The 24726-nt window shown below is 37.4% G+C and overlaps 1 protein-coding gene across 1 annotated transcript; it reads right to left on the bottom strand.

The window, feature by feature from the left end:
• Window positions 1–3081: 3081 nt before the first annotated feature.
• CAAP1 (caspase activity and apoptosis inhibitor 1) lies at window positions 3082–24241 on the bottom strand. Its single transcript, XM_041401126.1, has 6 exons — window positions 19698–24241; window positions 18565–18765; window positions 16983–17067; window positions 16310–16385; window positions 8785–8858; window positions 3082–4999 (listed from the first exon to the last, which is right to left on the bottom strand). Exons 1-6 carry the CDS (start codon window positions 19827–19829, stop codon window positions 4656–4658), a joined length of 912 nt encoding a protein of 303 aa, XP_041257060.1. The 5' UTR covers window positions 19830–24241; the 3' UTR covers window positions 3082–4655.
• Between the last annotated feature and the right edge of the window lie 485 nt (window positions 24242–24726).

Here is a 24726-nt window from a genome sequence, read left to right as displayed (position 1 = left end):
TGCCAACACAGCAAATTCAACCAGAATGGTGCCCCAGGTGAGAAGCAGATGGGCAGGATTCCATGTGTGAATAAGTTTCCTGATGTGGTTCTGTACATACCCACATTAACACTAGCTGCACAACAGCAGGGAGTGGACGAGGAGACAGCCTGGGAATAAGCAACCACACCAACATGTATGCATACTTCCTCACCAGCATTCATATTCAGCTTAAATGTCTTTCCCAGTACTCTGTTTCTCCCTGCCTTTAAGGCTAGTGTCAACATGTTTAGACTAAACACACTTTTCTAGTTGTGTCTCTTGTCCTGTGCTCCTCTGGCAACCTTAGAAAACTTTATCTGCATCTGCTCCACTCCCAGTGGACAGGCCTTCAATACACTCATGCAGAACTGTACACAGTATTCCAGTGAACTGCTGGAGTCTGGAAACACAAGATGAAGGGCAAGGCTTTAGATTAGACAATTCATGGCTTTGCAGAACCATTAGATACCCAAAAAAAAAAAAAAAAAAAAAAAAAATTCAATTTTGAGATTGACAATAATCAAGGATCCCAGGGATGAAAAGTTATCTTTACGCTCTGTTTAAAAAAATGAGGGTGCAATGAATGAACAAATTAACATGTTCCATTCTCTGTTTATATTTGGGTTGAGGTTTCTTTTCATGTTATTATTGGGCTGTATAATGCAATAAATATGTAATATTTAGTTTTACATTTTTGCGATCTTTCCTTACCTGACTATAGAGTCAGGCTGATTAAGTGATATGTGGCTAGCCCTTCCTACAAACAGTAATTATTCTCCTCCTTTTACATATTCTGTATACACATTTCAATATTAATGCTAAAAAGGGGCCAAGAAACATGGGATTTCCGCTCCTCCCCCACAAAATCAAGTATTTTAACATCTATATTTGACCACAAATAAGGAGAACAAACTTTTTTTTCTCTACATATGTTGCAGATTGACTTAGCAATAAACATGAAGGTTTATACTGCTGGGACTAAATTGCAGGACTTTATAATCAGTCCTTTATAATCAGCTTTTAATTTGGTGCCTATGCTCCTAAAGTTACGCTGTTCTAATGTTTCTGGATCAATTAACCACCTCATCTCCCTTCCTGACTAAAGGGCTTATTTCACAATTAATCTTCAATTATCTTCTGTGAAAAGGGCATATTTACCAGTGTCACTGATCTCATAAAACTAAGTCAGCATTTATAATTTTAAGATAGGCACATAAAATGCCATATAATAACTTAATATGCACTCAGGTGCATAAAGCCTTTCTTCAGTTGATTTTTAGAGTACGCTTTAGCCACAGAAGAAAGGAACTTTAGTGACAGTAACTGCTTTTGTAAACGTTATTTAAAAAATAATAGTGACAACCAAGCAACCATTTACAAACTTTAAAGCTCTGACTCTGTAGGGATCAGCTGGTGAAAAGATATTTTGTCTCACTGCAAGGTTTCCCCAAGGTGGCTGCTGTTTTTGAAACTGCAGACAAGGCCGCAGTAAAGAGCTACCCAGCTGACTCCTTTGGCAAGACTCACAATGCAGGGCTGAACTGCTCGCGTTTCATCCGGCATCTCAATAGTATCCAGTTAGAACAGCAGCATCTTGTGTCATCTACACACATTATCTGACTCTCTGTTTTTTCAAATACACTTAGAAACAACCTGTAGTTATCAGTGATCAAAATTTCATTTACTACAATTAACAATTACACTAATTTCAAAGAGCAAAGAACATATTTTATAACATAACTTAAAATAAAGTCCTTTGGCAAAATACTTTTGAGAGCAAATACTGTATTGAAAAGTGTGTTACAAGGGGAACTAATTATTTTCTGTGGAAATATTTGTGATTTGTCTCTCAAAACTGGCATCTTTAATTCTATTTCTAATTCTCTATGAAATCACCATAACAGCAAAGCCTCCAGAGATAAATACTTTTCACTCTGTGTGGTCATACCTTTTTATTCATCTAGTACACACACAATCAACCCTCCTCTTTTTCAAAAGATCTTTTTCACGCTGACCAACACCCAGTGTTTAATATCTGTTCCCAAAATGGTTGATCAAAACCCAGTAACACTACTTTAACGTTTCATAAATAATTCAATATATTTTACATACAAATTGCCTCTTCTTCCAAATAAAATAATAAATTTATTTTTCAAGGAAAGATCACTGACATATTTAAAAGCGAAAAACAAAACAGCTGTATAATAAATATTTTAAATACACCGGATTTTTTTATCTCTTCAGTGATACAAACCAATGCAAGAACACAGGTAATTTAGCTGATCTGTTTTTAACCTAAGCAACAGTACCAAATCCTAAAAATGAATTAGCACTTGTGCAACCAATCACATTAAATATCTCACATGATGTTTTTTCTTTTATTTTTTGTAAACAGCTTAATTGAATTTTCTTGGAATACTTCTCATCTTTTAATTTCGAATTTAATTAGGCTGTAATTACAAATCTTCTGTCATATGCATAGTAAGCCTGTTTCATCTCTGTCATACTACATGTTAAATTTAGCATTTGCAACTTCTTGCTACAGAGCTTGAAATAATAAGCTTAAACAGTTCAACATGCTATAAAACAAACTTTTAAGGGTGACCTGGGAAACCAGTAGAAAAATAATAAATACCATATACTCCATAAAGTAGTCAGTAGAAGGCAATTGCCTTCTAGTTTATCATTACTTCCACCAGTATTTTTGTGTTGCCAAACAACTGAAATGTGTTGTCTTGCAACATCAGTGATTAAACTTCATACATGTGGCTTCTGGTGATGCAAGAAATGCCCTTGCAAGCAAGATTTGCACTTCCACAGCAGGCAAGGTGAGGTGCTCAGGGCCTTAAGGACCTAAGTACAGCAGGACTGAACTGTATCTTTGAAATCTAAGACAGCTGCACCAGCCTATGACTTTGTAAAGATGGCACATCTAAGTTTTGCCAGCTGTCCTTCTCTGATTATTCTTTAGTTTCTCCAGACTCAAACAGAACACAAGTTCACCAAACACCTCAATGAAATTGACCAAAGACAACACCCACAGATTTTGAGACAGTAAAGTTACTTTTTGAATTACATGTATATATTTTCACTTACAGCCTCCATTTGCTATAAAACAATAGAAAAAATGTTGATGATGTGGACAACACTAGAGTCAGGTGCACTTTACCCAGTCACTGACATCACTCAGTAGAAGTACACTGTATTTTTATCAGCTGTATTTAATGAAGATTTTAGTTTATTATCAAATTTACAATACACTGATATTTTACAATAATGTTGGTTGTAGAGGAAATCAATCAGATTTAAGAAATATACAAGGAGCTTGCTAAATAAAAAGGAAACAGGAAAAAAAGAAAGGGAATAAAGAGAAGGAAGATAAAATGAAAGAATAAAAAGAAAATCATAAACCTTAAAAGAATTCAAGACATAATCTCTGAATAGACAAAGTTTGCAGTAATATTACACAATAGTAGGGGAAATTACATCTGCTACTGTTGCAAAGAATGTAACCAGCTTTTTAAGTAACAACCAAGGAAAATCCATGAATAAAAATACATAATACAATACTTAAGGAAGAGTACAATTGTAAACTTCATACCTTTACAGAAAAAAATTGATGTCTGCATGTGTAAACAAACACACAAATATTTTAATATGCTTTGATTAGCAGCCAGCACTAGTTCTAAAAAAATTAAAATAATTTTATTGTTGTAAGATATTATAGCATGACAATTCATTCTGGAATTAATTTTATTCATTTATTATTATAAAGGAATACCTTAAAAGGGATAAAAACAGAATTTGTATTTTAAAAACTTATAAATAAATTAAATGCCTTTTCTAAAAAAACATACTGAAATTAGGTGGATTTTCCTACATTCAGGGGACATGAAATGACTACATCAATTGAATGTTAAAAGCTCAAGATTGTCAACTGTTTGATTTGCTAAATATTAGGCCAAATATTCAAATCAAAAGTTAGGAAGAAACTAGTTAGGAAGAAACTCTGCTTTCCAGTTAGGAAGAAACTCTGCATTCTTCAGTTATAATATAGAAGATAAGAGTGGAGAAAAGTGACAAAACTACATGCCAGTGTAATAAACTGCCCTGTCTCTTTCAGGCACTTTCTTAACTCTGAAAACAACATGTTCAACTGTTTATTTGAAAGGTAAAAATCCTTTCCTTTAGGAATTCAGATTTTAAAAAACTGAGTACGCTTTTACACAAAGCATCATATTCTAATGAGAATACCTACATTATGATGAGATGGGCCCCAAGAAGGATTAAGCAGTCTCAAATCTCTTCCTACCCTAACCATTCAATGATTCTAAATTTCTACAACAACCTTTCTGGAAGGCACCAGGTACCTGGCACAGCTCTGCATGTGGTGTTACTCCATGAGGAGGTGACCCAAGCACAAGGACACCTCATCTCAGGGAAGACACCTCATCAACCATTGTTTGTGCATGTCATGGAAGCAGCACACTAAAGGCAACAAAACCACTGAACCACAGAGCAGGATATACAGTCCAAATGAGGAATGTCACACCCAACCCAAACATACTGTAGCACTGAAGAGAACAGACATCACCTTCTTCGAAACAAATAGTGAAAATGAAATCTGAACAGTCTCAGGGATGTTTCTTTCCATCACCAGCTTTCATCAGAGCCTTAATAGCTCTGGCTCTCATCTCGAGTTCCAGAAGCTCCAGCTGTTGCGCTGATGGCTGAACATCTTCTAATGGCGGAACAGCTAAGGTTGCTGTTCGGGCAACCTTCGGGCTGGACTCTGCCAACCCCAGAATCTCATTCACACTCTTCTCAATGTCCTTCTGAAGGTCATCTATCTGGCCAGCTCCACTTCTTACAGTGCTCTCTTGCACATCAGGACCATCCTCTTCGTTGCATGGCCCTTCTATGTCACTATCATAAGCATCTGCATTTATGCTGAGGACATCACTATCTTCTCCCTTACCTGTAATACAAACATAACTATCACAGAGTTGCCTAACAGAACTGTTTTTACCTCAACTTACAAAATCACTTCTGCTTAAAGTGTTACTCTGCAAATTAAAAGAGTTATTAATTGCGGCTGAAAGATGGAATGCATTTTTAAAAATATAATTAGAAGAGGAAGCTTAATAAAATAAAAGCAAAGCTCTAACAGAACCTAACTAACTGTTCTCTCAGTTTGGCTACAGCAAGACTTGCTTTTGACACACTGGCCTCAGAAGTTCATACTCCTTTCAACAGCTTTTGTAAATATGGAAATTAAGAGCAGGATTGGTTCCAGCTTAAAATCAATAATGTGTAGTCAGATTATGATAAAGTTACTGATTACACAGACTTTATAATTATATCACTTTTTATTACTTTTGGTAATACCATTTTTACCACTTGCACAGAAAAACAAGGCTTTAGAAAAAAAGTTGTTCTTTTTTTTTAAAACAGTGTTAATGCTTCATGGTAACTGTACGCACTTGGCAATAATATGTGAAAAGTGCCCAAAAACCTTAGGAAGATCTATTTTACTCGGGATTTACAACATTCCTCCCATCCTGAGAGTGTGGAAAAAAAAATCAACACTGACTACTTTGAAAGCTATAAATGCCATTTCTCTACTTAAAAAAAACAAAAGGAGGGAGGAAAATAAGATCAAAACAGATCAAAATTGTGTTATAAACAATATAATATTTTAAAACATTAGGGTTTTGTTGATTCAGCATTGATAATTTTTTTGTATTAAACACAATTCAGTTACTCATTCACAATCACTCTGTATCAGGCTGTGATTGTCACACCATTTAAGTTCAGATTTAAGAATTCTGCACACTCACCCTGAGAATGCACTCACGTACACAGCTAAGATATGTAGCACCTCAAAAACTCCAAACAAAGCTAACAGGAAAGCCAATTCAGTTCATGACAATACAGTTATATGTTAAGACATATAAAAGAAGTTTACAGATCACTTTTCACCTTTTTTTCTAAGCAAGATCAATCACAGTTTTGAAATAATAAAATCTGAAAGCCTAAAAAATAAACAAGGCTACAAAAAATTTTCCTCACAGCAGTAGGAACAAAAACTACTCATGAGATGAACGTACAAGGGTCTTCTTTGATCCTAAATAGTCTTGTGTTGAGAGCTTTGTAACAAGCTGGCTCCTGTATAAGGGCCACAGCCAGATTAATCTGCCCGAGATACAAACAGGAGAAATGTAGAGGATTTTGTAGATAGTTAGCTAGCTAACAAAGATCATGCTGGAAGCAAGAAGGAGACGAGGATAAAAGCGGCAAGGTCACTGTGCCCTTGCCGAAACTTGAGGTTGTGGGAGAAGCTCGTTAGCTAGCATGAATGAAGGAACGATAGTAGAAACCATAACAAGGTGAACACAAGAATGTAAACGTAGACGTAGTTGACTGATAAATGACTAACCAATGATGAGCTCAATTTTTGCAATATGCATTAGCCTTATTAACACTGCTATAAATGTGTGTGCCTATTCAATAAACTTTTGAGACTTGTTGTTCATCATCTGGTGTGCAAGTCTTCCTTCTCCATCAGTCTTGGCCTGTTCCTACCCGTGACAGTAACTTCAAGATTAATATTTCAGTTTCATATGCAGTTTCCCCTTTTTCCTATACCATTTAGTCATCTTTGAACAGTATTTTTTACCTTTACCTTGCAAGCCACAATGTATGTGAAAGATCAGAATGGGAAACAACAGGATTAAGAAACAGTAATTTTTCTTTCTTCACAGTATCAGTCAATGTTTACCTAACATGCTGGTCAACCAAGCAGCATTCCTATGGATCAAAAAATCAGCTGCATTACTGGATCACAGTTCAAAGCCTGAAACTTAACATATGAGCCTGATCATCCTAATTTACTGCCAAAGTTAAACTGCCCTCTATTGAATCTGGCTGGGATTGAGTTAATTTTCTTCACAGCAGAGTGCATGATGCTGATTCTGGATTTGTTTCTGAAGCATGTTGATAACACACCGGTTTGGCTGCTGCTGAAGAGTGCTTGAACAGCCTCAGGGCTTTCTCTGTTTCTCACTCTGACCCCACAGAGAGTAAATTGGGAGGCTGGGAGGGATGCAGAGCCAGGACAGCTGAGCCAAACTGACCTAAGGGATATATTCCACCATACGACACTGGCATCTGCCTTCCCAAGTAACTGTCATGCATGCTGAGTTTCTGCTTTCCAGGAAGTGCCTAAATATCTGGCTGGCAGTGGGACCTTGTAACTAAGTTTCTTATTTTTGCTTTCAATGTAAGCTCTTGCTTCACTTATTGAAGAGTCTTTATATAGGCTCATAAGTTGTCCTCATTTTGTTTTTCTGACTGTCACCTTCATCCCACTGAGGGACAAGCGATTGAAGGGTTGGTATGTGCCTACTGCTGGCTGGGATCAGCCCACCATAGGACTCTTTTGGAGTCAATTGATCACATTAAAAAGGAACAAAATATTAGGTCATTCATGTCTGTCCCAGACTTAGTAAGGATGAGAAGCTGGGCAGAACAACCTTGGGTTCTATTTAGAAACTGGAGCCTCCAAAACTGTGGAATTCAGTGTTCATTCAGGCTTTTTGACCTACAGATGTTTAATGAGCTAACAGGCTTTATTTCCCTCTTTTGCACCTAAGGATCATGGCTGGCATTTCTCATTAACATTTTCATTTTGGTAACTTTTACTTTTTCCTTCATCTACAGTTGCAAAATTCATTTTAGCACATTTAATTCCATTTTTAAATTTTAATTTTATTAATTTTTGCTTATTCTCTCGTTCTATCTTCTTCATCCCACAGCTTCTCAGGCTGCGGAAGGAGAATGACTGGAGTTTCATTTTCTAATCTATACAATATTCCCAAAAGTTCTTAAAAGGTAACATCTTGAGTGAAGCCACTATTATAACCTAAAACAATCATGATGCTCTGGTTGATTAAGTCATAAAAAACCAACAATTATATCACTTGCAGCAACCATCAATTCCCTTTGATAACAAAGAAGCAGAAGAAATCTGCAGAATATCTGTCAGTTCTAAAATTCCTCCAACAGTACAACAAGCAACATTTAAAGGATTATTCAGAGTCATAGCAAATCAAACCTAAAAGTTTTGGTGCTCTTATTATGTATGACTCTTTCGTTTCATATTTAACCCTTCTCACTAACTAATTCAGAAAGGAAATGTTTCAAAAGTCATTCCAAGAGACATCTTTTAGACAACATTCTGAATTGCAAAATAGCAGTTGCAAGAAGCAAATGAAGTTACATCTTCGCAGAAAAGAAATGCAGCTTAGAAGAATTTGCAATATTCTTTGACTGGAAAAGCTATTTCTGATCTTTCTGCTTAGAGCCAGTCAAAATGAAAATAAACTGACTGAGACAGAAACACCTATAGTTCTAGTGCTCCATGCACAAACTAATACTGGCAATTGTTATATGTGCTGATTTAATGACTGGAATAAAACAAATACTACTGCAGACTAAAAATACTGTTTTCTTGTGTAGAAAGTACAAATGTGCACCAATAACTTACGAACCTTTGCATTTTCTATCCTACAAATCACTGTAGTACTTGAATGTCTCACAAGCTGTGTTTTTGCATTTAAGAAGAGAATGTACACAAAACAGAATACTCTCTCTCAATGTATGTTCATTCTCTCTTCACAACAGTGCTGTCACTGGCCAACAACAGAAATCAGTCACTGTCCAACACTGAGAACACAAAATTTCAGCTTTCTCACTACATACCTTGTTTTGATTCCTGACCTTCCAGCTTGCTGTCTTCTCTCAGAGAAGAAGTTGAGTCTATACTGTTGTCCTGTCTGGAAGCAATTAAGAACACATTTTAATCACCATAATTCAAAATTTAACAGAACATTTTTTAAAAACGAAAAAAATTATCAGGTGGTAGGCCAATAAGCCAGCTACAGTAGGAATAAGGGCACAAGGAATACAGAGAGCTAATGTGAGCACTTGAAAATAAACTTTTTTTGTTTTGCCTTGTGATACACAAGGATAAAGTAATTACTTCCACTGCATCCTTGCCTTTTAGAGTAACAATCCTCAATGGGTATAACTGAGGAACCACAGCAGAGCAGTTATAAAAGAAAAGCTCCTCATATTAGGAGCTTTTCTGTAAAACTCAAAATAAATTGTCACATAATTAAATAGTTTGGGAAAACCATAATTTCTGCTGTACTCAAATACTATTTACTGTCTTATTTTGAAAGACAGTAAAAAATTATTTTCATGAAATTATGATCACACCATCACCAACCTCTTCTAAACCAAAATCCTGTTTCACAAAGGGATATCTTTTAAAACGAAACTGTTTACAACTCAGCTATTACAGTGTATTCAGTACTCGCATTTCTCTTTTTCTCCTACTTAAAGATTTCTACCCTTGATGTGTAGGGTTTCAACTCTTTACACAAGTGTGAGGAAGAGACACTTCAGTGAAAGGTTAATGTCCTTCATGTACTTCACACATACTAGTTACAAAAACTGTGGAAATAAGGTAAAACATACAGGAAGGCCACAGGTGGAACAATCCAGAATAACAGGAAGAGTTCAGTTGCCACATCCAGTGAGCATTTTGACAACAGAACTGCCAAATTTCTAAACGAAATGTTAATGTGTCATTGGCTTCACCTGTATTAATATGGAATCAATGCAGCTCTCCTGACCACAGGAACTTAACAACACTATAAAAAGGAAGCAGTATTCTGGTGTCACAGATCTAAATATAATGACTAACAACTTGTTTTTCAGTAAGGGTCTTTAGGGCTTTCCTGAAAGTGAACACATATCTATTTTCCTCATGCTCTACAAGTTGGGTTTTTTCCTATGTGCCCAATGGTTTTATCAGGAGGAGGAACACCATAATATTTCTAGAAATTGTGGTCTGAGATGAGAGGCAGTTATTTTCACTTCTATTTCCTTTTCTGAAGTGGCAAAGGCTACATCAACAGACTCTCCTTTTTTTCTCCCACTTTTTTAAGCCATTGGAACATAAATGTGTAAAGTATCATGCAATAACTCATTAAGGACAATGAACAGGTCAATACATTTGCCTAACAAAGCTCTGGACATGAACACCAGTCTGTTCTGCCAACTTACTGAGCCACATGGCTAAACTAACTCCTTTTCCAAACGAGATGAGAATAATCTAAATACGCCCACACCTGTGTGCCAGCAACTGCAAAGAGGACCAGAGGTCAGAAGAGCCTACAGGACTGTGCTGCCAGAAATCACATAGAATGAAAAATGTACACCTTCTCCAGGATTTTCAGTGTCATGCAGCTGTAAGTAGGTGCTTGTAATTCACCAGCAAACCTCAACTAGTCTAGACAACAAGCAGGATGCAAGGTATCAAACAGACTGTAAAATCAGAGGTGAAATTCCAAAAAATAGACTACGTTCTGCAAATAGGCAAATTGAGGGATGATAATAGAGCATTAGATACCCCAGAGATGAACAGCATCAGCTACTGGGGACAATCACAGGCCTACGCCTGCCATCAGAGGCGCCTGCATGCACAAGGAGGTCTGAGCAACAACAGCAACAAGGATACAAACCTTGTGGGCTTCTGTGGTAACAGACAGGGAGAGACCAGCTTCACTGGATTTCAGACCAGCTACTGGTCAGCAGATGTGGATAGAACTTTTTTTTTAAAAGCAACCCTTAAGAATTTGTTATATTTAGTTACTTAACTCTTGACCAAAATTAGGTTGTGATATACCTGATCATCACTAAGAGCAGAAGCAGCTTTGGCTGCCCCTGTCCCATCCTCTTTCACACACATACTTCACCATTTTAAACTCAGTAGTCATGTTTGCACTGGACAGCAAAGTGCCACTTGAAAAAGCCTGATCTTGCACCAGTAGTATTCCAAGAGTAGATTTCACAACTCTGGTATCACTTGATGTCTGATGAGGAATAGTAATCATCTCCTTGAGAGAAAACAAAGTGACCACTATAGTTCAAACACTGGCCATGAAATTATCCACAACCATTTTAACAGTTATGTAAATAGAAATTACCAACTTTAAAAAAAAAAATCACACATTGAAACTTGTAAAGTTTCTTCCTGATGCCTTGACTTTAACAATAATTACAGCAAACCCATATTCCTTTGGTGACTACCTACTGTCAGCAAAAGAATTTTTAGGACAGGGAAGTACTTTTACAGCATATTTTACTCCCTCAGAATTGACTGGATTGGACTGCATCGTTGGTGAACCTTCTTGACTTTGCTTCGTAGGCAAGCATTTTGCACCGTCTACTGGCCCAACAAATGCATTTTAAGTTCATTGTTCAGTTTGGCTTTGAACTTGTTAGCCTACCTGTTTGCTAGTGAAAAACATTATCTTAATTATCTGTACTGTGGTATACATTTAAGAAAGGGTGGCCTTCAAACAATGGGAGCAGAAGATACATTATTCTAAAATTAAGGGACCTTATACACATTTAATACTCTCTTTTTTCATGCTATGCTGGTAAGTGACAATAGTAATTTAGAGTGTCTCCCTTTTGCCAGCCTTTATATTTATCCCTCAAGATGACAGTTAAGTTCAAAGTTAATCTTCTAACAATAAACTCAGCATTTTTTATTTATTATTTTAAACAGAATATTTTCACAGTATGATCTTTGCAGCAGAAAGAAGCTAACTACAGGTACAATTTGCTGACAACAAATGTTGTAAATTTATATTTACCTTATTTTATTAGAGCATGCATTTCACGTCGGCATGCACCTCACTAGTATAATCCCTAACTGGGCTCACAGAAATGGTTTCCGTACACAATTTGCTACAGGAATTTGTACAGCTCTCAAAGCATCCGGGTTTGAAGATGATTTGGTACCCAGCTCCAGGAGATTATGCAAAGTGGGGTAAAAACACAGCAAAGGTTAGGAAAAGGAGTACTGGCAGAGGAGCAGATGACTAAGGATTGAGACAGTAGCTCTCCAATACTGGTGGCAGAGATACCATGTTTCAGTGGTCACTGGGGTTGGAGACCAGAAGGAAAAGTATCATTCACCTAAATCTCCAGTGAGACTTGAGATAGGGACCTCTTATTTTTGACATTATATACCTTCCTGAATTAAAATTTGCCTTTGCACTTAGTTCCAGGCCGAAAAAACATTTCCAGAAGTCCCAAGGCCTTGAAAGATTCCTGCAAATTTTCTTTCCAAGGATAGTTTTCAATGACAAATGAGAACCAAAATAATTAACAAGCATTAAGTAGCAAGTTAAAAAAACAAAAGGGAAAAAAAGTTCTTACAGAGTCGTGCTTCTCAAGAAAGGTATCACAAAGACAGGTGTTAATCAAATAGTTTAATGAGCTATGCAAAGTCCATCAGTCCTGTTACAGGTGATGTTTAAGGACACCACAAGAACAGAAGGCAGTGAAGCAAATTAGCCAAATGCTGATGTAGCTGTTCAGTGACTCATGTAGCCGGTTGTTACAGTGATTCCAAATGGTGAAATAACCAAATTGTCTTACAGGGCTAAATATCAGATGGTAATTACATGCTTGTGAACAGCCCAGCAGCCAGGAGCACAACACATTATAACACGACAAAACTTTAAACTGCTAACCTTTCCAAAATAAAACAAGCAAAAACTGCACTTTTGACTGCGAAGCAGAAAATGCCTATAAATTCTTGAAACAGCAAATATTAAACTGCAAATTTTCACTCTGTGAAAAAAATAAGCCCAATGTGATTTTGAAGGCCAAAGATTATTTACTCAGACACATATGAACATTGATCATTATAATGGCATTAGAATGCTTGTTCTTTTAATAATGTTTTATTACTACACCATGTAACTTATTTTCACTTGTTCTGCTGGAGGATATTTGAAGAGTCAATTCAGGTAAAAGAAAAGAACTAGTTCAAAAGCATGCTAACACTTCTTGAATAAGATGAAAAATACCTGCTTGGTTTTTGAAAGACATTATCTGGCTCCTGGCAATTAAATCTCTGATGTTTAGTTAGAAACTTTGATACAGTAATTCTCTTGGTTTAACAGTATTCCATTGCAGACAGTAACACAGAAATAGCAATAAAAATCTGAGAATTGCATATTCAAAAACCTATACAGAGTTCACAAATAACAAAATTTATCTATTGCAACAGCATTTTCTTGTTACCGGCAAATATAATCCCTGCTTCTTCAGTTCTTCTGCATGTTTGCTGCAGGATTTCTAATGCTTCACACAGAATAAGCTGGTAATAAAATAGCAATTGTTTTACATGCTAATGTAAGCATGTGAAGCTTTTACATAGTTGAAATTTAGGAAATGCCTCAGGACTTCCAGTAACAGAATTAGGATATGTGCAAAAACCAAAAAAGGAGGATTCCATTTATTATTAGACGCAATACCATCTAAAAGCTTCACATAAAGATCTGAATTTTGCAAACTTCCTGTACCTGGAGAAACTTCCCTCAATCCCTGCTACTTTTAGCTGGTACAGACAGGAAACAGCTCTTTGGAGATTTTAGAGAGTCATTTGCTTATTTCATTTGAAATTTCTCTAGATGTATTGATTCAAGCTTTCTGGATTTCAGTTGATATATGCAGATGGCTAAAGGTTATGTTTGTTGAATTTATTTTTTTCAAAGGACAATAATGAGAGAAACAAAGGGATGTTTCCAATCAGTTAAAACACTTTGATTAGAGTACAACTTGTTACTCACTTTTTCCCTTTCCACATTTACATTTCCATGAAAAAATTAATACAAGTCAGATTTAAAACACATAAGTTACAATAGAATAGAGGAAAAAGAAGTAATTTATATGAAAGCCACAAGCAATTAAGATAATCTAGGAAGAACTAAGAGCAATTATATAAATAGAGAAACTGCCTTTTTTTTATGAAAAATCTTTTCTATTCCCAGGGCAAACAAATTTACCTACTTAAATCCAGATTAGAATTATAATTAATAATTACAAACAATGCTTGCTTGTCTTAGCAAGGCAGTTTTCACTATTTTTTCACATTTGCACCTCAAGCCTCTCTGGTGGCTGACTTGTTGCTGAAACACAGTTTCCTGAAGTTTTGAAAACTTGCATTTATAATTATTTACACACAGGTTATAAAGAAGCTGACCCAAGGCCCAAAGATTAGACTACTTAGCAAAAAGTGCTTGTGACTGTTTACAGTTGTAAAAGTATCATATTGGTCTACTTACTGAGCACTGGACTTCAAGATTAACATAAAACCTTAACTCTCCTCATCTTCTCCTATCCCTTTATTTTTCTATCATCCACACAGCTTTTCTGATGTGTTTTCTTTCTGTTAATGCTAGCACACAGCCAAACTGTGGAGCCAAGGTTCTCAGATAGCACCCACTGATGCAGAATGCTATTTTTAAAAGGCAGAAGAAAATCCCTAATTCCCAAAACTTGCCTGCCCAGTTTGGAGCAGTCTGAAACCCTGAACTATCAGGATACATATACAAGAACAAGGAGCACCTCAACCACTGTTTGTCAAAGGAAGTAATTTGCTCTACAATTATGAACAACATCTCTCAGTTTCTTTTACCTTTTTTTGAACACAATTTCTTCTTGATTTACTGTCAGTTACTGCAACCTTCCTAACTGGCATGGGAAAATAGGTTAAGTGTCCTCAGATATCCACTAGCTAAAAACTGTAAATTCTGATTGTTCTTATTTTGTAGTTTTATTCAATAATTTCCTCTCTTTAGACTTTTACCAGCTCAAATTATTTCCATATAAGAAAGAATTTACACAATCTACTGTATCAAAGTATCATAAATACATGTCTCAGCAGTAGCTTTGAAACAACTTGCAGACACAGAACAACCTTACTGAAATCCAGCAGCACTACTCCTGCCATACATCTTGGAGATAAAGAACATTATCAATCACTTAACAGAGACTACTCCACATAAAGAGAACACTACACTACATCAAGAGACCCAATATTTAATATATTTTGTAGTTTTTAAATTTTACTATCTGCTTTTCTAAACAGCCAGCAGAGGGCAATGTCCAAAATAAGAAAACCAGTTTTTAAAGCAGACTAATGATGACCCCATTCACACAGGCAACAAATAGCACAGAAGGATACACAAACAATGGGCTCCAAATGGAACCTCAGAAGAAACAGTGTCAAAGGGTATTAAAGCTGTATCACAAGGAAAAGAATGAAACATAACTTTGTATTCACTCAATTTTCTAGTATATTTGTATTATCAGAAGTCATCAAAGAAAATTATGTAATAACATCATAGCTTGTTTTGAATCAAAGACCAGGTCTCTGCTAAAGAAAAATACTGACCAGAATGTGAAATTTGAATTAGTGTTACTACCTTTCCCATCCATTTATTCTTATTTAGGAGGTTTAGATAAACTAACCAAACCAGTAGCTAGGAGGTTACTTTAATCTCCCCATCTCTACTGTATTGTCTTGTTCTGTCTCAGAGGTTTATTATGTGTGTCCTGAATTTGTGGACCAGCTGTAACCAGGTCAGTATTGAAAACATAAAAGCTTATTAGTCTTCTAGAAACAAGTTAGCCTCACTCAATTTGATATATTGTGCATGATAACTAGTAACTTTCTTATTCCCTTCACTACTTCCATAGAAACTACCAAACAGATGAACTCCTGACAAAGAAATGGTCTTTAAAAAACAGAGAAGCATTCAAAGAAAAGGTTAAGAAGAGCAGTCTTTTACAAAACTGCCAGAAGCCAAGATAAGAGCAAGAAACCAGAAGCCTCTGTTCTTGAAACTCTGCACTCTGTAGCACTCCTTCTATAGAGTGCATTGAACAGGTGTCAGTGCTGCTTCAACTGGAGCAGGAATGAAAGACCAGAATGAAAAGCTGAAAGAGAAGGGATAAATCTAAGTTGAACTGAAAGCACACTTAAACAATTCACTGACCTAAGTGGGAGGGGTTTACTGCTTCAGCTCACACAAAGACAGTTAAACTAAATCACACCACTTCTGTTGCAGGACACAAGTATGAAAGTTTAATTACCACAACTCAGCTGATAGGTGGTATGCCACTATGAACCCAGTTATGTGCTCAAGACACATTTAATGTCACAAAGTGACAAAGTCATGTCTGTAAGTTTACGGCTTGCTAGTAGTCACAGTTCATTGTCATTCAACTAGAGTAATTAATTAGGGATATAGCAACTGGGTCTTTCAATTATATATTTGATCATTTATCATGAAAAATCTCTGAATTGTTCAGTCTCCTTAAATTAAGTTTAAGTGTTTTGTCTTTTACTCACTGACTGACTGAATCACCTCCAGTCTTGTCTCCTCCATCTGCCTCCTCGTCAGTATCAGAATCAGCTCCAATCTTGCCTAGATATACACAGTTTCAGACATGAAAATTTAGGAAAGTGATATAATTAATACTACATACTTAGGTTTACTCTTAATTATTAACTCTATTGCAATCAGCAGAAGAGGATTTTTCCCAGTTAAAGTAGAAGTTCTAAAATTAGACTTAGTCAAAACCAAAACCATTATTTGTGAGTCTTCTGTTAGCTACACATACATTTACACTGGATTACAAAAAATCTGATTAGCTACTCTGATTAGTACAATACTATGGGTGCTAAAAATACAAAATTAACAGCAAGAGACTCTGGAGCACTCAGACTCAAAGAGTTTTTCTTCATTGACAAGACAGCAGTATGTTTACAAATAAATTCTATATTCCTTAAATATCGAGTGCAAGGTTAATAAAGCCGTGAAAAGCTGGAATGTCATATCCTTAACCAAAGTACATGAACTGTGTGTCTTGGTGGAACTGAGTGATTATGTACACACTAATATATACTTACTACTGTGTGCCTGTATATATACATATATATTTAAGTAGCTAAAAAGAGTGCAAATCCAGTTGAGGCAGACTATTCTCTGGTGTACAGTGGAGTCTTAAAGCTTCATTCATACCTTCAAGTATCTTCAACAGTTTTTTTTCAGATAACAGCTCCAACTGCTCCATGCAAAGTCTTTTGATTTCATCCATGGAACAGTTCTAAGAAGACAGATAAGACAAACCACAAGCTACTAAAAATTTCTGAGAAGAAAGTAATTAAAGATGTAATGCCTAACTGTAATGAAGAATTAACTTGGTTTAAAGCCTCTCCCATATTCTGATCTGCATTGATGCAACTGCTGCAGAAAACCAGGTGTTGCACTTATGACAAAAAATAGCCTATATGTGGGTTTCATCTGAAAAATTAAGCAATACACTATCAGTTACCTGACCTATGGCTTGGAGTCTTTACTGCAACACTGAGCACCAGAAACACCAGACCGTATGTGTGAAGCACGGAACAGCAAACAATTGCAGACCTGGTTATTCCTAGTTTTCCACCACTAGGGGGAAGCTGGGTTATGTAATAATCTTAAGTAAAGATCAGAGGCAACTGTTGAATCCAAGTCCACAAACGGGAGAAAATAATGCTATTGACAACACACTGAGAGAAGTGTATCACAACACAGGAAATAAAGAAAGTATGTAAACTGTGATTAATTTCTCATACTCATACGTTGCCACAGATTTTATCGGTATTCCAGTTACTTTCACATCTCACACCTCTTGGTGACATTTGGGAATTTCACATTTTCAAATGAGCAATGATACCATATACAAGTACCAAAATTAGGACCTGCTAAACAGGTTGTACCATTCATAACAGTCATATTGTAAGTTTGGTTCTACACTATGAAGAAATTTCCCTACAAACTCAGTAATGTCTTTCCTTCCAGCTTCTCAGCCTCTTTTTCTTCTGCCAGAGATGAGAAATGGATGAGTCTGTGTGCAATTTGCCATGTGTTTAAAATGAAGAAGTCCTGTCTCACTTATATTAATAATACAACTCATTAAGATAAAAATTTGAGACAAAAAATTTTCAATTACTAACAAACATTACACAGATAACATTTCACTTGCAGCCTCTTCTTCTGCTAGCCTAATTTATTTTATTACGTCCTATTGTTCACAAGACTCAAAAAGCATATGCTCTAAGCCAGTAAAACTCCAGCTTTAGTCCACAGGAGTTACAGCTTCAGAAGCCATTTATGAAGAATGGGCTTTATTTTCTTATCTCAGACATTGTTTTAATATCATGCAAGAAAATCAGTTGCCACAAGTAGAAATCAGTATTTTATTTACAATTCAGCATATTAATTAGTGAACAACACTACTGTAATTACTCCTCATAACCACAAAAATCCTTTTGCATTTAACTAACCAGTACAGAGGGACAGTCTAAAGCTAAACCTGAAGTTTAGAAACGGCTGAGCAATAGCAAAAGGAGTAACCTGGAATAACAACAGCAAATCTTCCAGACACATAACTAGGAAACTACTTAAGAAAGGTACTTGACTTCAGAGAAACTTCTTTCGTTGAGAAATATACAGGCAGCTGTTGAAATTAAAAGCACTAGCCTTTAAGAAGTAAGTATTCTTTGTTACACAAGCACTCAAGATCATGGTAAGTATATAAACGGTAAGTGTATTTCAGTACCTTTAAAGTATCAGGCAGCATCTTCTGGAGTTTCTTCTCCCCTATGACACAGAAACACTGTTGAAGCATTTCCTTTTTGTCCCCAATGTAGAAACTGACAGGTTTCAGTGACACAGTGAGATCTAATCCTCCTTCTTCTATGTCACTGGGTTGTTCAGCTTCTTCCACTTTTTCTCCAGAGAGTACATTGCATTTTGTTTCCTAAAATCAAGGAAGGCACATTTTCTAGTGAATTAGAGAAGACAAAAAATTACAGCTTCACCTAATTTTCCCTTCATAAATGCAAGGTACATCTTAATGTGGACTTCTCAAGTTCCAGTGTTTCATATTGCAAGGTAACTGCATTACAGAAGTTACATATTTTATTGCTGAAAACATTTTTTGCACTTGGAAAATTTTTTAAAGCTTCAGGAAGTGAAAAGTACTCCTAAATATTAACTGGGAAATATTATCTGCAAATACTTAGCTGGTGCTTACACATGAAAGCATGCTTTAACGAAGAAGAAATCCATCTGATTAGCTGAGCAATTAAATCATAAAGCTCATCATTTACAGCTAGCCTGCTAAGACAGAAATTTGCATACAATCCCCTGTGTGGCAGAGTCTTCACAGAATTAAAATGGGCTTCGTATTAGAAAATACATCCTCCATACATCAGCGGAGGACCTCTAGAATAGAAAAAACTAATTAAAACGAACAAACAAAACCAAAACACAAACAAAAAAACCAAAACCAAACCATTAGCCATAAATATATTTTGTCAGCCTCAGAGTTCACTTAGGCGTGCATATCACAACCCTTTTTTGCACACCAACACATTCTTGAGAAGACTCACAACGCCACAAGTATGAGAACCACGACCGGGGCTACCCGAGCTTGTACGCTACTCCTCTTACACATGGAAAACACAGACCCGGGTTCTCGGGATGCGCGCCAGGGCTCGGCCGGCCCCGCTGATGCCTGTGCTGCCCAGCTTCGCGCCGCCCTCCCTGCCGCCCCCCGGAGCCGCACACCGACCAGCGCAATGCCCCTCAGCCAGCTAGCCCCTGCCGCCGGGACGCGGCACCGGGACGCGCCCGGGAAGGCAGAGGCGGCACGGCACCGGCCAGACCCCGCGACTCCGCCCACGCTACCTCCAGGGCACCGTGGCTGGACTCGGTGCTGCGCCGCTTCCTGTCGCTGCCGTCCGGCCCCGGGGCTCCCTCCGGGCAGCAGGAACGCGAGCGGCGCCGCTTCTTCTCCTTGGAAGACTTCCTGCCCGGCATGGCCGCGCCGCGCTCACCCCTCGCGACGCCACACGAGCGCCGCTTCCGGCGGGACTGGCGGGCAGCGCCCCCTGCCGGCCCCGCGCTGCGGCCTCCGGCGGGGCCGCGCCCGAGATGAATGGCCTGGGACAGCGAGGCCAGAGTAAAACTGCAGCTACTGTGGGCACGCCGCCTGTTTACACAAATATCGGTGATCTAGGGCCTAGAAAACACATCTTATGAGGAGCTAGGATTGTTTAGTCTGCAGAAAAGGAGGCCCCACTGCTCTGTAAAACTCCCTGAAAGGCCGGTGTAGTGAGGTGGGGCTCAGTCTCTCCTGCCGTGCCTGCAGTGAGAGGACAAAAGGAAATTGACTTAATCTGAGACATGGGAGATTCAGGTTAGATATTACCAAAAAAAAAAAAAAAAAATCACTGTCAGAGTGGTTAGGCATTGGAATACATGTCCCTGAGGGTGGAGTCACCATCCCTGGAGGTGTTCAAGACATGTTGGGATCTGAGGCTTGGTGGTATGCTTTAATGGTTCAATGGTTACAGCGATAATGCTGGGTGGATGATAGATTTGATGATTACTTAAAGTTCTTTTCCAACACTGATGATTCTATGATGATTCCACCCTTCTATCCTCTGTAACTACTGTTTAATTTTGATCTTTCCCCTGACTTTCAACCTGTTTCAATGCTGCAAGGACCTGCAAACTCCTCCCTTGGCAGCTGTTTGGCATTCCCAATAACTTTGGAACAATAGCTTGTTCCATGATACTTAATGAGTACTGGGGAAATTTTTTCATGGGATGCAGACAATTAGGAATGGCAGCAGACAAGCCTGTTTAAGGCAGGTGGCTGCTTTGTGCAATTCACTAAGACACTGATCAGCTTTCTGCCATCAACAAGATTAGTTACAGAGGGAACTCAGTTTATTATCCTAAAAAGGTTAGTCAAAATTAAAGACTAGGGTAGACAAATGTCCATAATTATGCAGAGAGTATTTGTATTAAAAATCTCCTTTACTGTGCAAAGATATGCAATATTTTTCTTCTTTATTTAACACAATGGAATTTCTTTGTCTGCTTTCTTTCCCAGATTCAAACATGTTGCCATCCAGTTTGTCCATATTGGGTTGGATCTTCAAATGGGAGGTATTGGCCCATTTAGGCAGAGGTCTGCTGAATGCAAGCTCTACAAAACCAGTGGAATCAAAACTGCTGTGGGCAGATGATACATATTTGCATGGGCTGACACTGTTTTCAAAAGGGTTAGAATTTACTAAGTACCATCAATTTACTAAATACCATTTTTCAGCAAGCGTGAGTCCCTGCAGAGGCAGATAGTATCAGAGTTAATCCTGATTAGTCTGTTGTTAAGATTACCTGGATTGTGGGAATAGATGTTCATATTTATCATCAGCAAATAACAGCTTGAGCATACTCTGAAGGTGGCAGAGATAATGTAATATGGAAACACTGAGGAGGGGTCTATGTTTGGGATGAAAATGGGATCCCTTGAGCAACTATAAGGAAAATAAAAAGTTTAGCAGTGTATGCTTAGACATGCAAACTGTGGTTTAAATGAATGCAGAATACAGGAGCTAACTGGGCTGTTGATAAAAAGATTTGTAACAATATTCAGATTTATGTGCTCACAGGCTTCAAATTCTGCTGTCAAAAAGGGGTAGTTCATACTTTAAACTGTTTTTTAATGTGTTTTGTATGCACCAACAGTGGTGTCATGAACACTGCAAATTTATTTTTGCAACTAGGAAGTCTAGAAACAAAATTTCCTGCCAAATTTGAAACCTCAGTCTCTACAGTGAATAAGCATCAAAAATCCACTGGAAAAGGACATCTGAAAACACCCAGATACTCTTCAGGTTCTCAACAGCTGCATAGGGAATCTTGTTGGCAATCATTTAATTTCAGTCTATTTAGTACACATTTTGAAAAGATGGGAAACATCTACTGTTCATAGATTTTGGAATTGTAGATAGTTTAAGGAGAAAGAGACAAAAAGAGGCAAGTGATCACAGTATATAGTAATGCATCACATTCAGCTAAGAAGCTTAACTAAGTATTTTTAAGCAAAATACTTCACACGATTTAAACCAGCAGGCTATAACATTTCCTAAAGCATTTGGAACTGCCTCTGTAGTAGAGATCTATGGTAAGACTCCTGTAGATTATTATAGCATATTACATTATAAAAAAGTCACTGCATCCAATTATTTATGAATCTACAGCTCAGTGTACAGTACTTTTAATTAAATAGGTTTGCAGACTAAAGTTAGTCTATTTCTGGCTGTAGCCTGAACACGCCTGAGTTAACACTGCTTAATTAGGTCCTGATATGAGCAAGGTGCATCACAACAAGAGACATTAAAGAAACCTTGTGATAGATTAGACTGGTTTGTGTTACTGTAGTCTTTTTCTATCTTGGAAAGTACAGCAGTTGGTGCTGACCTAAATCCACTTTGACTCCTTATTTAGTTCCTTAGGAAGGCATTTTATACTTGTCCTGAGTTTTAGCCCAAGTAGATCCCAAGTTCTTCCACTTCGTAAAACCTGAGCCATGCCTAACAGCAATGCTTTAATGTGAGATGCTACTGTGTGCTGCCAGCTATTCTTTCTAAAATCTTCCTATCTCAAAAAAAAAAAGATGCCAAAAGAATTGCATCATCTACTCAGAGACTTTGAATTCTTAGCAGAAGACACAGCTTCTCTTCAAGGGGATCTTGAAATCTCTCAAACATACTTCAATTATTCCCCTGATAAAAGAAATCAGGAGCCCTTAGCACACAGATCAACTTATTCAAAATGTACTACTGTAGATAGTAAGCCAGCGCCCAGTTTTGTGCCAGGCACATACTTTCAATGGCCTCTGGTCTCAAAATTTTTCTCACAATTTTTTGATTGTACCCTGTGGACCTAATGTCTGGCACATTTTCCACTGTATCTAACATTCTTTCACTGCAACAGGAATTTCATCCTGACGACATTCCTAAGGCATTCTTCTTATTGGTGATCCCAGCAGCAGATTGTGCAATACCCTTACATACATTTATGTGTTTATTCATGTGGATGCTGACATGAACCACAATGGAGCTCTAAACAGTGCCATTTAAAAGCAAAAGCAATTCCCCATTCCCTGTTTCCTCAGATGATGCTACATCATGGAAGGGTTGGTATCACAGCACCCTGTAGCAGCAGGTATCTTCCCTCCAAACAATCCCGGCCTGTTCCGTTTATCTTGCCTAACACTTAGTACTGCAGTCCCCAGAAGGATTTTTTGCTGTGCCTCATCATTCCTCTGCAAGTTTAAATGAATTTTGTAATATCTTTTAATATACCATCTCTTGGGAGTTGCCAGAGTATGTTTATTAATATAAACATTAATTTTTGGTCTGGGAAATTCATAACAGTTTTCACGTAAAGAGATAATCTGTAACAGAGCAATCCCACAATAAAACAAAAATATTAAGACAAGTATAATTTCTTAAAATAGCACAGGTACAAACATAGTTTAAGAGCACAACATTAGAAAGCTGAAGCTTTAAGAACAATTGTATAATAGGCAACCAAAATTCAACAGACAGGCACGTAATTTCACAGACATGTTTCCTAAAGGTAGTTTCTTAGATGCTTTCCCAGGAAGGTGTTCATCTATCAAGCACTGTAAATCACAAACAACTTGTTGGACTGCCTCACATATGAACCTCCAATAGATCAAATCAGAAAGTGTGTGACTCAGACCATGATCAGGAGTGTGAGGGTATTTATCTGGAAATCCATCCGAAGTGTAACTGTACAAGTGTGTAACTAAATATCTGAGAGACAAAGTTTGCTGGAAGCAGTGTAGTAACTCAGTTCAGGTAGCTGGATCAAAAGAAAAGTTAAGAGCTCTTGGTCACAAAATTCTTCACATCTAACGTAGGCAGTTATCATGGGGTGTGGAGCTCATGTGCCAGAAGTTTGCCCCTTTTTTTTCCTGTTTTCCATTCTATTAGTCTAATGAAAAATTCAATTTAAACAGAGACCCTCTTTAGTTCATCTTAATTCTAAACCCAATTGTAACACTTGCAGTAGTAGAAAATAACATTTCCCTTTTCAGCTGAACATCTTAGATCTGCTGGAATAAGCCGCAAAGTATTATTTTCCCTTTCAACAGTCACCACAGTATTGAAGTTAAAGCTACTTCATAAAACTTGACTTCAAATTTGTGCAGTTTACAACAGAGTATTTCAGTTGTGAAGGGACCTGACCACTTTTGGACAAAAGTTAGAACTGCTTGTCAAGGACATTGTCCAAATGCCTCAAACACTGACAGGCAGGGAACACCAACCACCTTTAGGAAGCTTCTTTGAGCTTCTGCTACTCAATCTCTTCTCTGGATGTAGACTGCTCTCCCACTCTTCAAGATGACCTATTTTAATCATCTAGATTTTACAACATGGAGTAAGACACCTGCTATTAACTAGTGGGTTTTAACTGTCCTTAAAAAAGTCAAGTTGAAGGCTTCTCGAGAAGTTCATGCCATTTTACAAGCTGCAAGACATGAATTTATGAGTGAAGCACAACATCCATATGGCAGGTAGATGTTCTACCCCTCAAAAAGTCATCTACCCTAGGGTTAAAAGACATAAGAGCCACAAAAGTTAAGTTTCAAAAGGAAGTGGAGAAAGCTGATGAAAATTTTCCTTACCAGGCTATTTGACAAGGGTTAATATTAAGTAAGGTTAACTAATAAGGTTGTGAAATGCACTGCTGAACTTGAGATCTCAGGGCCCCTCATCCACTGAAAAAAACCTCACAGTCAAGAAACAGATGAATCATGCTGGAACACAGAATGCGACTGGGGTGGGTGTCAGAGTTGACAGTCACTAAATAACAGCCATTTCCTACCTTT

This window comes from Onychostruthus taczanowskii, unplaced genomic scaffold (genome assembly GCF_017590055.1).
Source record: "Onychostruthus taczanowskii isolate IOZ18803 unplaced genomic scaffold, ASM1759005v1 scaffold185, whole genome shotgun sequence".
In the NCBI taxonomy this organism is placed as follows: Eukaryota; Metazoa; Chordata; class Aves; order Passeriformes; family Passeridae; genus Onychostruthus; species Onychostruthus taczanowskii.
This window is presented reverse-complemented; position numbering and strand designations above follow the sequence as displayed.